Below are 13,859 nucleotides of genomic sequence, written 5' to 3'. Positions count from 1 at the left end.
AAGTCAAATGGCGCTCCTTCCTTTCTGAGCCGTGCCGTGCGCCCAAACAGTGGTTTATGACCACATATGAGGTATCGTTGTACTCAGGAGAAATTGCCCAACAAATTTTAGGATCCATTTTATCCTGTTTCCCATGTGAAAATGAAAAAATTTATGCTAAAAGAAAATTTTTGTTGAAAAAATTAAAATGTCCATTTTTTCTTTCCACATTGCTTTAGTTCCTGTGAAACACCTGAAGGGTTAATAATCTTCTTGAATGTAGTTTTGAGTAGCTTGAGGGGTGCAGTTTTTAGAATGGTGTAACTTTTGGGTATTTTCTGCCATATAGACCCCTCAAAGTGACTTCAAATGTGAGGTGGTCCCTAAAAAAAAATGGTTTTGTAAATTTTATTGTAAAAATGAGAAATCGCTGGTCAACTTTTAACCCTTATAACTTCCTAACAAAAAAATATTTTGTTTCCAAAATTGTGCTGATGTAAAGTAGACATATGGGAAATGTTATTTATTAACTATTTTGTGTCACATAACTCTCTGGTTTAACAGAATAAAAATTCAAAATTTGAAAATTGCAAAATTTTCTAAATTTTCACCAAATTTCTGATTTTTTGACAAATAAACGCAAAAATTATCAACCTAAATTTACCACTAACATGAAGCCCAATATGTCACGAAAAAACAATCTCAGAATCGCTAGGATCCGTTGAAGCGTTCCTGAGTTATTACCTCATAAAGGGACACTGGTCAGAATTGCAAAAAATGGCCTGGTCATTAAGGTCAAAATAGGCTTGGTCATGAAGGGGTTAATTGTAAAACTCTGGGCAAAACAGTCACTGAAAAAGACCTGGGTGTATGGGTGGACGACAAACTCACATTTAGCGGCCAGTGTCAGGCAGCTGCTGCAAAGGCAAATAAAATAATGGGATGCATTAAAAGAGGCATAGATGCTCATGAGGAGAACATAATTTTACCTCTATATAAGTCACTAGTGCGACCACACTTAGAATACTGTGTACAGTTCTGGTCTCCGGTGTATAAGAAAGACATAGCTGAACTGGAGCAGGTGCAGAGAAGAGCGACCAAGGTTATTAGGGAACTAGGGGGTCTGCAATACCAAGACAGGTTATTACACTTGGGGTTATTTAGTTTAGAAAATCGAAGGCTTAGGGGTGATGTTATCACAATGAATAAATATATGCGGGGACAATACCAAGAGCTTTCTAATGATCTTTTTACTCTTAGACCTGTGACGGGGACAAGGGGGCATCCTCTATGTCTGGAGGAAAGAAGGTTTAAGCATACTCACAGACGCGGATTCTTTACTGTAAGAGCAGTGAGACTATGGAACTCTCTGCCATATGATGTTGTAATGAGTGATTCCCTACTAAAATTTAAGAAGGGACTGGATGCCTTTCTTGAAAAGTATAATATTACAGGGTATATACACTAGTTTCCTTAATATTGCGTTGATCCAGGGAGCAAGTCTGATTGCCGTATGTGGAGTCGGGAAGGAATTTTTTTCCCCAATGTGAAGCTTACTGTTGCCACATGGGGTTTTTTTGCCTTCCTCTGGATCAACATGTTAGGGCAAGTTAGGATAGGATATGGGTTGAACTAGATGGACTTAAAGTCTCCCTTCAACCTTAATAACTATGTTACTATGTTAATAAGAGGTTGAGGATTAAAATTCCAAAGTGCCTATAAAACAATTGATGATTAGGACACCTGTGCACACAAGTCAAAAATCAAAACTTTGTTGCAGAAATGTTGTGGATTTGCCTCTCATTTCACTTTTTACCAAGGCTGAAATTTGTAATAGGCAGTGGATCGCTGCTTAGTGACTGTGCCCCTCACACTCCCTGTGTGCGCTCACACGTGGTAATTCTTCCCTAGTGTAATCATTACAGAAGCTCCAGGTCGGACAGTGTGACCCGGATTTAGTACTTTTTAAGACTAAATTCCTCCTAATTTGAATTGAGACAAAAATGCCCAGTTAGTCAGATGATCGCCATGGGTCACTGCGTGGTCAGCTGGAATTACTAGAGTAGGTTGTGGACTGCCAATAATTTCCCCCTTTAAATTCTTGGTAGTCCATTTAATAAATGGACGGTCCACCCCCACCAAGGCAAGGGCCGCTGATGTGCTATCTCGTACAGCCGGAGCACTGACCAGGGGATTGCCTCAGGACATGACCGTGATGCCAGATTGTGTAACTTCTGTTATATTAATTGGTCTACATTTGCATCCACTTAAAGGGGTTGCCCGCTCACTGTCGGGATCCTGCGGTATTACCGGTGAGGGTGGGCGGTCATGTGACCATACCCACAGACCTCCAGCGCAATCCGATATCATGTTCTTGACCTCGCTCAATACAGGTTTATTAAGGGGCATCTATAGGGGTGTTATATAGGGACCATTAGGGCCTCTTTCTTTGTACCTGTGCCCCTTAAAGATCCTTTCGTCACTGTCCCCATTGGGGCTCACAATCTACATTCCCTATCAGTATGTCTTTGGAGTGTGAGAGTGAGAGGTAGCCCGGGGAGAACACACAAGTTCCTTGCAGATGTTATTGGTGGGATTTGAGCCCGTGACACTGAGCCACCGTGCTGCCCACACATCCTTTTTTGGCCTTTTCAGATTTTTTTTTTTTGGTATTATTTATTCTGTTTTGCCTATATGTGTGTGTTTTAATGAATATATAATAAGTGATGTACATTACTGTGAGCTGAATGTAGAAAAGAGTGCAGACTTATCAGAAGACCGGACAACCCCTCTATAAGAGGACTGGAGACTTAACCCCCCTCTTAGATGTTACTGTTCAGACGAGTTATCATTTGTTTCCTTCTTCACCGTCCTGTTATTCCTGAAAGGGTTACCAGTGTTGGCGCTAACAGTCAGGTGTCATTAGCGGTGACTGGATGATTTACGACTTAGATCCGGCAGGATATTGGCTGCAGCTCTGCACTTTCTGGCATGACATGTAACACATCCAGGAAGATGCTGTAATTATTTGCCTTCATTTGCATGTCCTCAAGCAAAGCTAAAATCCGAGCAGAGTAATAAGAAATCTACAGAAAGGCTATAAATCATGGCGGCCCTGTATCACTGCCGAAAGCCTCCTTTATGGAGTGACGACCGCAAACCGGGAATTACCTGGAACTTCAGAGTTTGTTTTTCTTTGGAAGCGTTAGTTCCTGATACATTAGGGAACAACATGCAGAGTAACTCCCTGGTATCGCCATATTGTCAGGAACACTTCCTTTAACCCGATGGCAACCACATAGGTTAGATTGTGGTCGCAGTGGGTGTATGGAGTGGGCTCAAGACTTGAGCCCGCAACATATCTCGTTGCTGATGGCTGCGTTATGCAGCAAGTATCTGCCTGTAACATCAGTAGATGGGGTTTGCACCAATCATTATTTATCCATTTAAATGCTTCTGTCACTGACAGTAATATTTACATTTTGTCACTGCCTTTGTGTGCCCATTGTCCCTCCGCGATGAGATTGCGGGGAACCGATGGCTTTACCATGGCAGCCGGGAACCTGCCCACGGCTCCTATAACTACCATCATGGTCCTACTTTCCCTATATCCTGTAACCCTGTGGTATTACTGTACGTAGTATAGGTGAGTGGACGATCGAAGGTGCAAGTCCACCATGGGACAGAAAAATAAAGTAAAAGTTTCAATCAGCCCCTTTTTCCCATACCAAACAAATTAATATATTAGGTATTGCCAAGGGCGTTAAAATCTGATCTGTATGAAGAGATAAAATTATTGTACCTGTACGTTAAATGCTGAAAATGAGAATGCAAGATTAGCTATAGTTTGTTGTTTGTTTTTTGTTTTTTTTCTTGTCGCTGCACTTTCTACAAAAAAATGGCATAAAAAGCGATTCAAAATGTTGCATGTAAGTAAAAATGTAAGCTCTGAGCCCAAAAAATAAGCCCTTACAGCACTCCATAGGGAAAATGTGAAAAAGTTATGGGTGTCAGAAAATACAACAAATATTTATGCGGCTATGTGGATGGGGAAAATAAAAAAAGGTACGGCTCTAGGGAGATGCGGAGGAAAATGAGTGTAAAATGACCCAGTCATGTTGGGGTTATAGCGGCATTCACATCTTGTAGTGTTATGCCTTCCCACCTGGATATGCCATATTTCCGGCAATGATGAGGAACGTAGTACCTTCACCTTATTCCCTGCACATCTGCTGTCCCTCAACAGGAGCACAACTCTGCCATCACTTACAATATTGGAAACGCCCAGTTCAGTAATACACATGTAGGCCTGGGAGGACTTCAGATTCTCATTGGTGCCCAGCAGCTCCATCAGCAGAATGCAGGTTACTGATTACGGCAGCCTGTATTCAGTGTATGGGGCTGTGTCTTCAGTTAGAGGTCTTTCTTCATTTCCCAGTATAGGAATATACCGTATTGGGGAATTGCTGTTTATCCATCTCCCTGTATACTGACGGAGGAACATAAAGTAACCTTATCCGACCACTCTTACAGTACTAATGACGAAGCTGTCTAATGTGACGCCAGGTAAAATGACCTGCAGTCTTTACTGTATGATCAGCCTAAACCATCGGCAGCATTTACGCTCCGTGTTGGGGTCGACTTCCTCTTCATCCATGATTTGCATGTATTGTAAGACAAATAGACACCTCTTCCTTCTTCTTGCAGGGGCGGAGCGCTGCTCACTTCGACAAGTGGCCCTGGTTTCCATTTAATGCTGCCGTTCATAACCTCCTTCAAGTCTGTGCAGGTGCGTATAGCCGCGCAGGTGCGTATAGCCGCGCCGTCTACAGATGGGGCTTTCCAGAACTTGATGGGAATTGTAATGAAGCAGAGGCGGTCTGAGACTTTTGCACGATGCTGCCAGCACAGGATAAAAGCAACATAATGTTATTTCGACAGCTCATTATGGTGATTGTGTTACCATAGATTAGTGCACACTGCTGTGTGATTGGATTCCGCTAATGTCCCATTTATTCTTTAGAGCACATTACAGACTGACGAAGTGAAGAACGTCCCGTGCGGCACGAGGTAAGCTCAGTTTCATTATACTTTAAGGGGTTTCAGGTAAATCCTATCTCAAATCCAGCAGCAACTACTCCCACTCGCCTTCCCAGGTCCTGCGCCGAGTCTCGGCCACTGCTCCCACGCGCCCTCCCCCGAGATTCTGCCAATGCTAACCCGCGCGCCCTCCCCCGAGTCTCTGCCACTGCTAACCCACTCGCCTTCCCCCGAGTCTCTGCCACTGCTAACCCACTCGCCTTCCCCCGAGTCTCTGCCACTGCTAACCCACTCGCCTTCCTCCGAGTCTCTGCCACTGCTAACCCACTTGCCTTCCCCCGAGTCTCTGCCACTGCTAACCCACTCGCCTTCCCCCGAGTCTCTGCCACTGCTAACCCACTCGCCTTCCCCCGAGTCTCTGCCACTGCTAACCCACTCGCCTTCCCCCGAGTCTCTGCCACTGCTAACCCACTCGCCTTCCCCCGAGTCTCTGCCACTGCTAACCCACTCGCCTTCCCCCGAGTCTCTGCCACTGCTAACCCACTCGCCTTCCCCCGAGTCTCTGCCACTGCTAACCCACTCGCCTTCCCCCGAGTCTCTGCCACTGCTAACCCACTCGCCTTCCCCCGAGTCTCTGCCACTGCTAACCCACTCGCCTTCCCCCGAGTCTCTGCCACTGCTAACCCACTCGCCTTCCCCCGAGTCTCTGTTACTGTAACCCACTCATCTTCCCCCGAGTCTCTGCCACTGCTAACCCACTCATCTTCCCCCGAGTCTCCGCCACTGCTCCCACTCACCCTCCCCCGAGTCTCTGCCAATGCTAACCCACTTATCTTCCCCCGAGTCTCTGCCACTGCTAACCCACTCATCTTCCCCCGAGTCTCTGCCACTGCTAACCCACTCACCCTCCCCCGAGTCTCTGCCACTGCTAACCCACTCGCCTTCCCCCGAGTCTCTGCCACTGCTAACCCACTCATCTTCCCCCGAGTCTCTGCCACTGCTAACCCACTCATCTTCCCCCAAGTCTCCGCCACTGCTCCCACTCACCCTCCCCCGAGTCTCTGCCAATGCTAACCCACTTATCTTCCCCCGAGTCTCTGCCACTGCTAACCCACTCGCCTTCCCCCGAGTCTCTGCTACTGCTAACCCACTCATCTTCCCCCGAGTCTCTGCCACTCCTAACCCACTCATCCTCCCCCGAGTCTCTGCCAATGCTAACCCACTCATCCTCCCCCGAGTCTCTGCCACTACTAACCCACTCATCTTCCCCCGAATCTCCGCCACTGCTCCCACTCACCCTCCCCCAAGTCTCTGCCACTGCTATCCCACTCATCTTCCCCCGAGTCTCTGCCACTGCTAACCCACTCATCTTCCCCCGAGTCTCTGCCACTGCTAACCCACTCATCTTCCCCCGAGTCTCTGCCACTGCTAACCCACTCATCTTCCCCCGAGTCTCTGCCACTGCTAACCCACTCATCTTCCCCCGAGTCTCTGCCACTGCTAACCCACTCGCCTTCCCCCGAGTCTCTGTTACTGTAACCCACTCATCTTCCCCCGAGTCTCTGCCACTGCTAACCCACTCATCTTCCCCCGAGTCTCCGCCACTGCTCCCACTCACCCTCCCCCGAGTCTCTGCCAATGCTAACCCACTTATCTTCCCCCGAGTCTCTGCCACTGCTAACCCACTCATCTTCCCCCGAGTCTCTGCCACTGCTAACCCACTCACCCTCCCCCGAGTCTCTGCCACTGCTAACCCACTCGCCTTCCCCCGAGTCTCTGCCACTGCTAACCCACTCATCTTCCCCCGAGTCTCTGCCACTGCTAACCCACTCATCTTCCCCCGAGTCTCCGCCACTGCTCCCACTCACCCTCCCCCGAGTCTCTGCCAATGCTAACCCACTTATCTTCCCCCGAGTCTCTGCCACTGCTAACCCACTCGCCTTCCCCCGAGTCTCTGCTACTGCTAACCCACTCATCTTCCCCCGAGTCTCTGCCACTGCTAACCCACTCATCCTCCCCCGAGTCTCTGCCAATGCTAACCCACTCATCCTCCCCCGAGTCTCTGCCACTACTAACCCACTCATCTTCCCCCGAATCTCCGCCACTGCTCCCACTCACCCTCCCCCAAGTCTCTGCCACTGCTATCCCACTCATCTTCCCCCGAGTCTCTGCCACTGCTAACCCACTCATCTTCCCCCGAGTCTCTGCCACTGCTAACCCACTCATCTTCCCCCGAGTCTCTGCCACTGCTAACCCACTCATCTTCCCCCGAGTCTCTGCCACTGCTAACCCACTCATCTTCCCCCGAGTCTCCGCCACTGCTCCCACTCACCCTCCCTCGAGTCTCTGCCACTGCTCCCACTTGCCCTGCGAGAACTCGGCGGCTTGTGCCATCAATCTGGGAGGAGCTGTTGATCTCGCAATCATTGGCTACAGACAATGGCGGAATGGCGGTCACGAGGAGCAGAGGTGAAGACTCAGCGTGGGACCTGTGAAGGGTGAGTAAAGCGCATTTTGTTTGCTTTTTAAATAAACTGCAGTCTGGCAGAGGGGTTTTCAAAAACTGCAAACCGATTTTAATCTTTCATCCATCATTCTATCGGCAACAGGAGGCGCCACATCACACAGGATTAATATTACTTGTCTCACCGCATCAGTTATAACTAAAAGGCCCTTTCCTTAGTGGAGGTTATCCAGTATTAGGGAAACATGGCTGCTTTTTAAATAAAGAGCAGTAATCCACTGCACAGGTTGTGTATAGGATTCAGTTCTATCCCTTGCCATTCATTAGAACTGAGCTCAAATAAAAGATGCAACCGTCGAGTACGGCGATGATTCTGGAAATCAGTAAGCCAGGTTTTATGTCTTTCTGGGGTCGTTGGTCTCCGTTATGTAAGTGTCCTTTATTCTGATTGATACTGGATATGCTGATCAGTGAACAATACTGGGGCGCAGATAATGTGCAGGACTCGCTCCAGCCTCCAGATTGTGCAGGCTTTGCTTTTTGTTGTGATCTTCTCCGTACTGTTTTGTATGCGTTTATCGTTCCCCATGTTGTATCTTTCAGTGGTGGGGTCATGATATATTTTGATCGAATAGAAGTGGTGAATTTCCTCATCTCTAATGCAGGTGAGTAGCCTTCAAGTAGACCTGACACTTTTTTTCCTATCCTTAGCCTTATGCGGATTGACACCTGTCCTATTATGTCTAGACTAAGTCAGGTTTGGAAGATTGTTTAAAGGGGTGTTCCCATCTGATAAAGCAATTGCTTATTTCTGAAATGTAACATCCTGAAAAGATTGTCGGGGTCTGATCTCTGCAGCCCCCACCGATCATGAGAATGGAGCATCTCCTGTGATGATGTGAAGCCATGTCCGCTTATAGCAGTTTGTTTATAAGCGCGAGAAGGTTAGAAAATTACAAATGAACACTACAGTATACTCAACAGTCAAATCGCCCATCGCTCCATGCAACATTTTTCAGTGCGGTCTGCCTGCACCAGAATCTTTGATGTCCCGTTCTTCATTCACCTGTTCGCTGTTGTCAGCAGTTGATCACTGATGTACGCGATGGCAGGGGTTCGACAACTGTTGTATGGTTATATAAACTCCCTGTACAAGAGATAATCGTGCACTGTGGCGTGTCCGTTTCGCCCCTGTGTATAGGGAGATGTCAGAGCAGCAGGGATTTCAAGTGGTAAATTTTGCTGCTTTTTCTCTTCATAATTATCCATACCAATAAAATGGAAATCCAGATAACCAATTTTTTCAAAAGTTGCATTTACATTGCACGATTATATCAGGAAGGGAGATTCTTGATAATATTGCAGTGGAAACTTGCTGCGATCACCTGAAGAATGGGAAATGCTCTTTCTCCTAATGGTTTGCAAAAAAGATCATCCTTCTTGACAGCAAACCATTTTATCTAAGCAGGACCTGTGCTGTCGAGAATATTGGCAACTTGTACGCACTGAACGGTCGATTACTGATCGCACATGGGAGCAGCGGTCGGCCCGTATAAACCGGCTATTAAATCATCTCTGATCAGCAAATATGTCGCCATTCGGTGGTCATTTAACACAAGTCAGCCAGTGTACCCCCAAGTTAAGTGTGCACATTGCTTCCCCCTGTATTAATATTCCCTTATTCCTGTAGTGTATGACATAGTGAAGAACTATACTGCAGATTATGATAAAGCGCTAATCTTCAACAAGATCCACCATGAGCTCAACCAGTTCTGCAGCGTCCACACCCTGCAGGAGGTCTATATAGAACTGTTTGGTAAGTAAACCCATCTCATCCCTCTGTTATAACCCCTGGTAGATCTGTATTTAGGTGGACAACCCCTAAATACGTCCCACTTAACTAATGGTATGACTCTTATCGATTGTCTCATGCATATATTAACCAGTTCAAGACCAGGCCTTTTACCCCTGTTCTGTGCTAACCAGGCATAACACCTACTTTTAAGAATTCATTTTTATTCTTTTTTATTTTTTATTTTTCTATGGTTCAGGGCTAGTAGCAGCAATTTGGATTGACAATTTGGTTTCCCTTATAAATGGGGCTTGCATATTGGCCCCAGGTACATGATAAATTCAGCTGCCTGCATAGCAGAGCTGACTGGATCTCTTGGGACCCAGTAGCTGCTGCTCCCTCCTGGCACCTGGTGATCACATAATTGCTGGGTCCGGAGAAGGAAGCACTGTCTGTACGTTCTATATAGTATATACACCAAGCAGTGTATACAGCAATTGGGAAAGCATAGACGATATCAAATCCTCTTGGCCTTCTCTATAGGGAGTCCAGCAGTGTCTGGCAGCCGGCTCCTGCAGCTGTATATCGTATGTGATGTTTTAGAACGTCACTACTGAGTAGAAGACTTATCTTGGATGTTTATAGTCTATGGGTGGCCTGAAAGTAAAGCTGGAGCTTTTGACTCTAGATTTAAAGGAACCTATCACCGAATCCATGCTAGTCAAATCACAGGCACGATTAATCGGAGCCTGTCTGAACAGTTGTACCCGTGTATATCTTGTATAAAGCTCCAGTGTTCCAAAGAAAGTAAAAGGGTTAAAGATCGTCCCAGCGCAGCAAGAGACCTGTCAATCACCTGCCGCAGCGCTGGGGTGTTCAGAGTATATTTCCTCCGAAACGTCAGGGTGTTTCATAAGATATTCCTGGTTGCAACCAGACTCCGATTCATGCCACTAATGGAAACAGATGACCGGATCCCTTTAATGATATGTACTGCTGCACAAATGAGAAATGAACATTTTGATCAATGAGGGAAGTATGATTAACTTCTGACCTGTTTTATTGCATCTTCTCCACAGATCAGATAGATGAGAACCTCAAGCTGGCGCTACAGCAGGACCTCAATGAGATGGCTCCAGGGTTAATTATCCAGGTATAGTCAGCTAGTGACTCATGAGAACTGATCCGCAGGGTTTATCCCACTTTGGTGTTTTCTAGGAAGATGGCCTAGCTTCAATGTCTCTGTGCTGATATACAGCTCTGGCAAAAATTTAAGAGACCACTGCACAGTTTTATAAAAAACAGCTTCTCGGCATGTCTGACAGCCATTCCATTCCAGAGTCAGTTGAATTCCAACCAGAGTACACCTCATTCTACTTAATGTGCTTCTGATTAGGTGATCACCTGAACCAAATCTTATTGTGGTCTTCACCATCCTCCTGCAATAGGACAAGCTGGATGGTAAAACAAGTGCTAGTAATATCCCAAAAGTAATAGGAATGAAAAAATAACTTTTAACCATGCCTAAGGAGTTGAAAAGAAAAGTCTTGAGAGAGGAAAAGAAGGGCTCAATTCTGGCTTTACTAGCAGAGGGATACAGTGAGCGTCATGTTGCCTCCATCCTTAAAATTTCTAAGACGTCAGTCCATTACAGAAAGGTCAAGCAGCAGACATTGGGGACAACAAAGCTACAGACCGGCAGAGGGCGAAAACGACTCTCCACAGACCCGGATGACCGTCATCTTAATCGAATGTCACTCGGCAACTGTAGGATGACATCAAGTAACCTACAAAAGGAATGGCAGCTGGGGTGAAGTGCAAGGCAAGAACAGTTCGTAACAGGCTCCTAGAGGCAGGGCTCAAGTCATGTAAAGGTAGAAAAATGCCTTTCATCAATGAGAAGCAAAGGAGAGCCAGGCTGAAGCTTGCCAAAGATCATAAGGATTGGACCATAGAGGACTGGAGTAAGGTAATCTTCTCTGATGAGTCTAATTTTCAGCTTTGCCCAACACTTGGTCTAATGGTTAGATGGAGACATGGAGAGGCGTACAAGCCACAGTGTCTTGCACCCACTGTGAAATTTAGTGGAGGATCGGTGATGATCTGGAGATGCTTCAGCAAGGCTGGAATGGGGCAGGTTAATCTTTGCGAAGGGCGTATGAATCAAACCACATACAAGGTTATCCTGGAAAAACAGCTGATTCCTTCTGCTCAGGCAATGTTCCCCAACTCTGAGGACTGTTTTTTCCAGCAGGACAATGCGCCATGCCACACAGCTAGGTCAATCAATGTGTGGATGAAGGACCACCACATCAAATCCCTGTCATGGCCAGCCCAATCTCCAGACCTGAACCCCATTGAAAACCTCTGGAATGTAATCAAGAGGAAGATGGATAGTCACAAGCCATCAGACAAAGAAGAACTGCTTAAATTTTTGTACCAGGAGTGGCATAAGGTCTCCCAAAAGCAGTGCGAAAGACTGGGGGAAGCATGCAAGACGCATGAAAGCTGTGATTAAAAATCATGGTTATTCCACAAAATATTGATTTCTGAACTCTTCCTGAGGTAAAACATTAGTATTGTTGTTTCTAAATGATTATGAACTTGTTTTCGTAGCATCATTTGAGGTCTGCAAGCACTGCATTTTTTTGTTCTTTTGACCATTTCTCTTTCTGAAAATAAATACAAAATTTAGTGCTTGGAAATTTGGGGACATGTTGTCAGTAGTTTATAGAATAAAAGAGCAATTTACATTTTACTCAAAAATATACCTATAGAGAAAAATCAGACAAACTGAACATTTTGCAGTGGTCTCAATTTTTGTCAGAGTTGTATGTGTCATTAGTGTAATATCACCACATGGAAAAGTCCCAGGTTTTATGATTGGCAGACTGCAGCCCATAAAGGAGCTCTGTAAATGGAGAACAATCAGGATTTGTTGTTGGTGTGACTGTCTGATGAGGCTTCTTTGCTGTGTTTCTACATAACTTCGGGGATGGACTGTGGAGATGTCCATGTCATCTGAATATAAGGGATCCATCCTTGATAACTGCTGCTTGCTTTCCTGCCCTGCCTTCTCTCCTGCCCGATCGCTCCCATTGTCTATGACCTCCACAGTACATTCTGGTAGTAGATGAGACATCATGGCTAGAAATGATCTCTAACAATCTAAATATCTGGAATGGAGCAGAAGAGAACATCATGACCATGACAGCTGTGGCAGATGCAACATGCCATGTATCAGTGGCACTCACTTGTGTCAGAGCTTAGGTGTAAAGACTTCTAGCCTCCATGGTTGAGGGGCGGCATAACCTATAGCTGCAGTCCAAATTATTTATAGTGGGGTTTTTATTAGTGTCATTTTTTTCCCTTTTAAAGTGAAGCTTCAGTTTTGGGCAATGTGTTCACTTAATGAAGCACGCCTCCTCCCATCAAAGGCTTTATCCTGTTAGTATATTGCATTGCAATCATCGTATTACATTGCACTGTGTACTTACAGTTGCTCATTTTGCCTTTCTACTCAGCTAATTCTTCTTTTTTCTCTGCTCTATGCAGAAACCGAAAGTCTCTTGTCCCTGCATGAATCATTCCCCTCTTCAACTCCTGACCCAGCCGCTCTGCTTCTCACTTTGCCAGGGACTTTTGCAGTGACTCACACAGGAAAATTGACCTCCTGTTTCTACATGGAGTTAAGAAGGATTCAGCTAGTTTTTAATCACATGATGTCATAGAACTAATGGAAAACTGAATAATTTGCTGGGTAGAAAGGCAAAATGAGCAATTGTAAGTACAATGTGCTATATAATATGATGAATGCAATATATTAAGAGGGTAAATATTTTGATGGGAGGAGGAGGAGGGCTTCTTTAAAACAGGCCTTTTTAGTTGTTAAGTCTGTATGTATGTTGTGGCCGCTGACTAGTCCTCATACCAGCCAACTAGAAGTGACTTTCTTTCCACACCACGCCTCGTGACTGCTTAGTAGACTAAACTGCACAGGGCATACGGATTTGTAATCTACATCACAAGCCATCCAATGTAGGATGTCCATTTACTTGGTCCTGCAACAGGGCTTGTTTCATAATGGATGTGACTATCGATCTTCTGCTTTTGTCTCCTCTCTGTCCAGGCTGTCCGAGTCACAAAGCCAAATATCCCTGAAACGATACGCAGGAACTATGAGCTCATGTAAGTGCTGGATACATTCCCCACATGCCAAGTTATTACCTGTACGAATGCCTGTCATGGGCAGCGGGTATTATAGTGACCGTAGGGCGGCGTAGAGAGCAATGTGGGGATCGAGCAGTTCATTATAAATTAAGGAATACATGCAAAAGTGCGTGTGACGCCCAGGTGTGAAGCTGGGGGACATTGGCAATGAAGGGTTTTCATATCCGTGGGCTGTAAATGTCTCTCGTTTTTTTTAGGGAAAGTGAAAAAACCAAGCTCCTCATTGCTGCACAGAAGCAGAAGGTGGTGGAGAAGGAGGCTGAAACGGAGAGGAAAAAGGCCCTGATTGGTAGGCCCCCTAAATCCCATAGACTGCAGTCCTATTCGGAGTGCTTTGGATAAAACCGAAAGCTG

General features: G+C 45.8%; 1 protein-coding gene across 2 annotated transcripts in view; it reads left to right on the top strand.

Moving 5' to 3' along the window:
* Positions 1 to 13,859, top strand: part of LOC141078570 (erlin-2-B) — a 44,182-nt gene that overhangs the window by 17,248 nt on the left and 13,075 nt on the right. For both annotated transcript variants that reach the window (XM_073565200.1, XM_073565201.1), the window contains exons 3-9: positions 4,687 to 4,768; positions 5,003 to 5,049; positions 8,087 to 8,148; positions 9,174 to 9,299; positions 10,355 to 10,428; positions 13,405 to 13,463; positions 13,703 to 13,794. In XM_073565200.1, coding sequence (XP_073421301.1) covers positions 4,687 to 4,768; positions 5,003 to 5,049; positions 8,087 to 8,148; positions 9,174 to 9,299; positions 10,355 to 10,428; positions 13,405 to 13,463; positions 13,703 to 13,794 — 542 coding nt within the window. The remainder of the gene's footprint in view (positions 1 to 4,686; positions 4,769 to 5,002; positions 5,050 to 8,086; positions 8,149 to 9,173; positions 9,300 to 10,354; positions 10,429 to 13,404; positions 13,464 to 13,702; positions 13,795 to 13,859) is intronic.

This window comes from Dendrobates tinctorius, unplaced genomic scaffold, assembly GCF_039654945.1.
Source record: "Dendrobates tinctorius isolate UK_male_01 unplaced genomic scaffold, ASM3965494v1 ptg000575l, whole genome shotgun sequence".
Classification (NCBI taxonomy): Eukaryota; Metazoa; Chordata; class Amphibia; order Anura; family Dendrobatidae; genus Dendrobates; species Dendrobates tinctorius.
The sequence above is the reverse complement of the archived record's forward strand: the minus strand, read 5'-3'. Positions and strand labels throughout refer to the sequence as shown.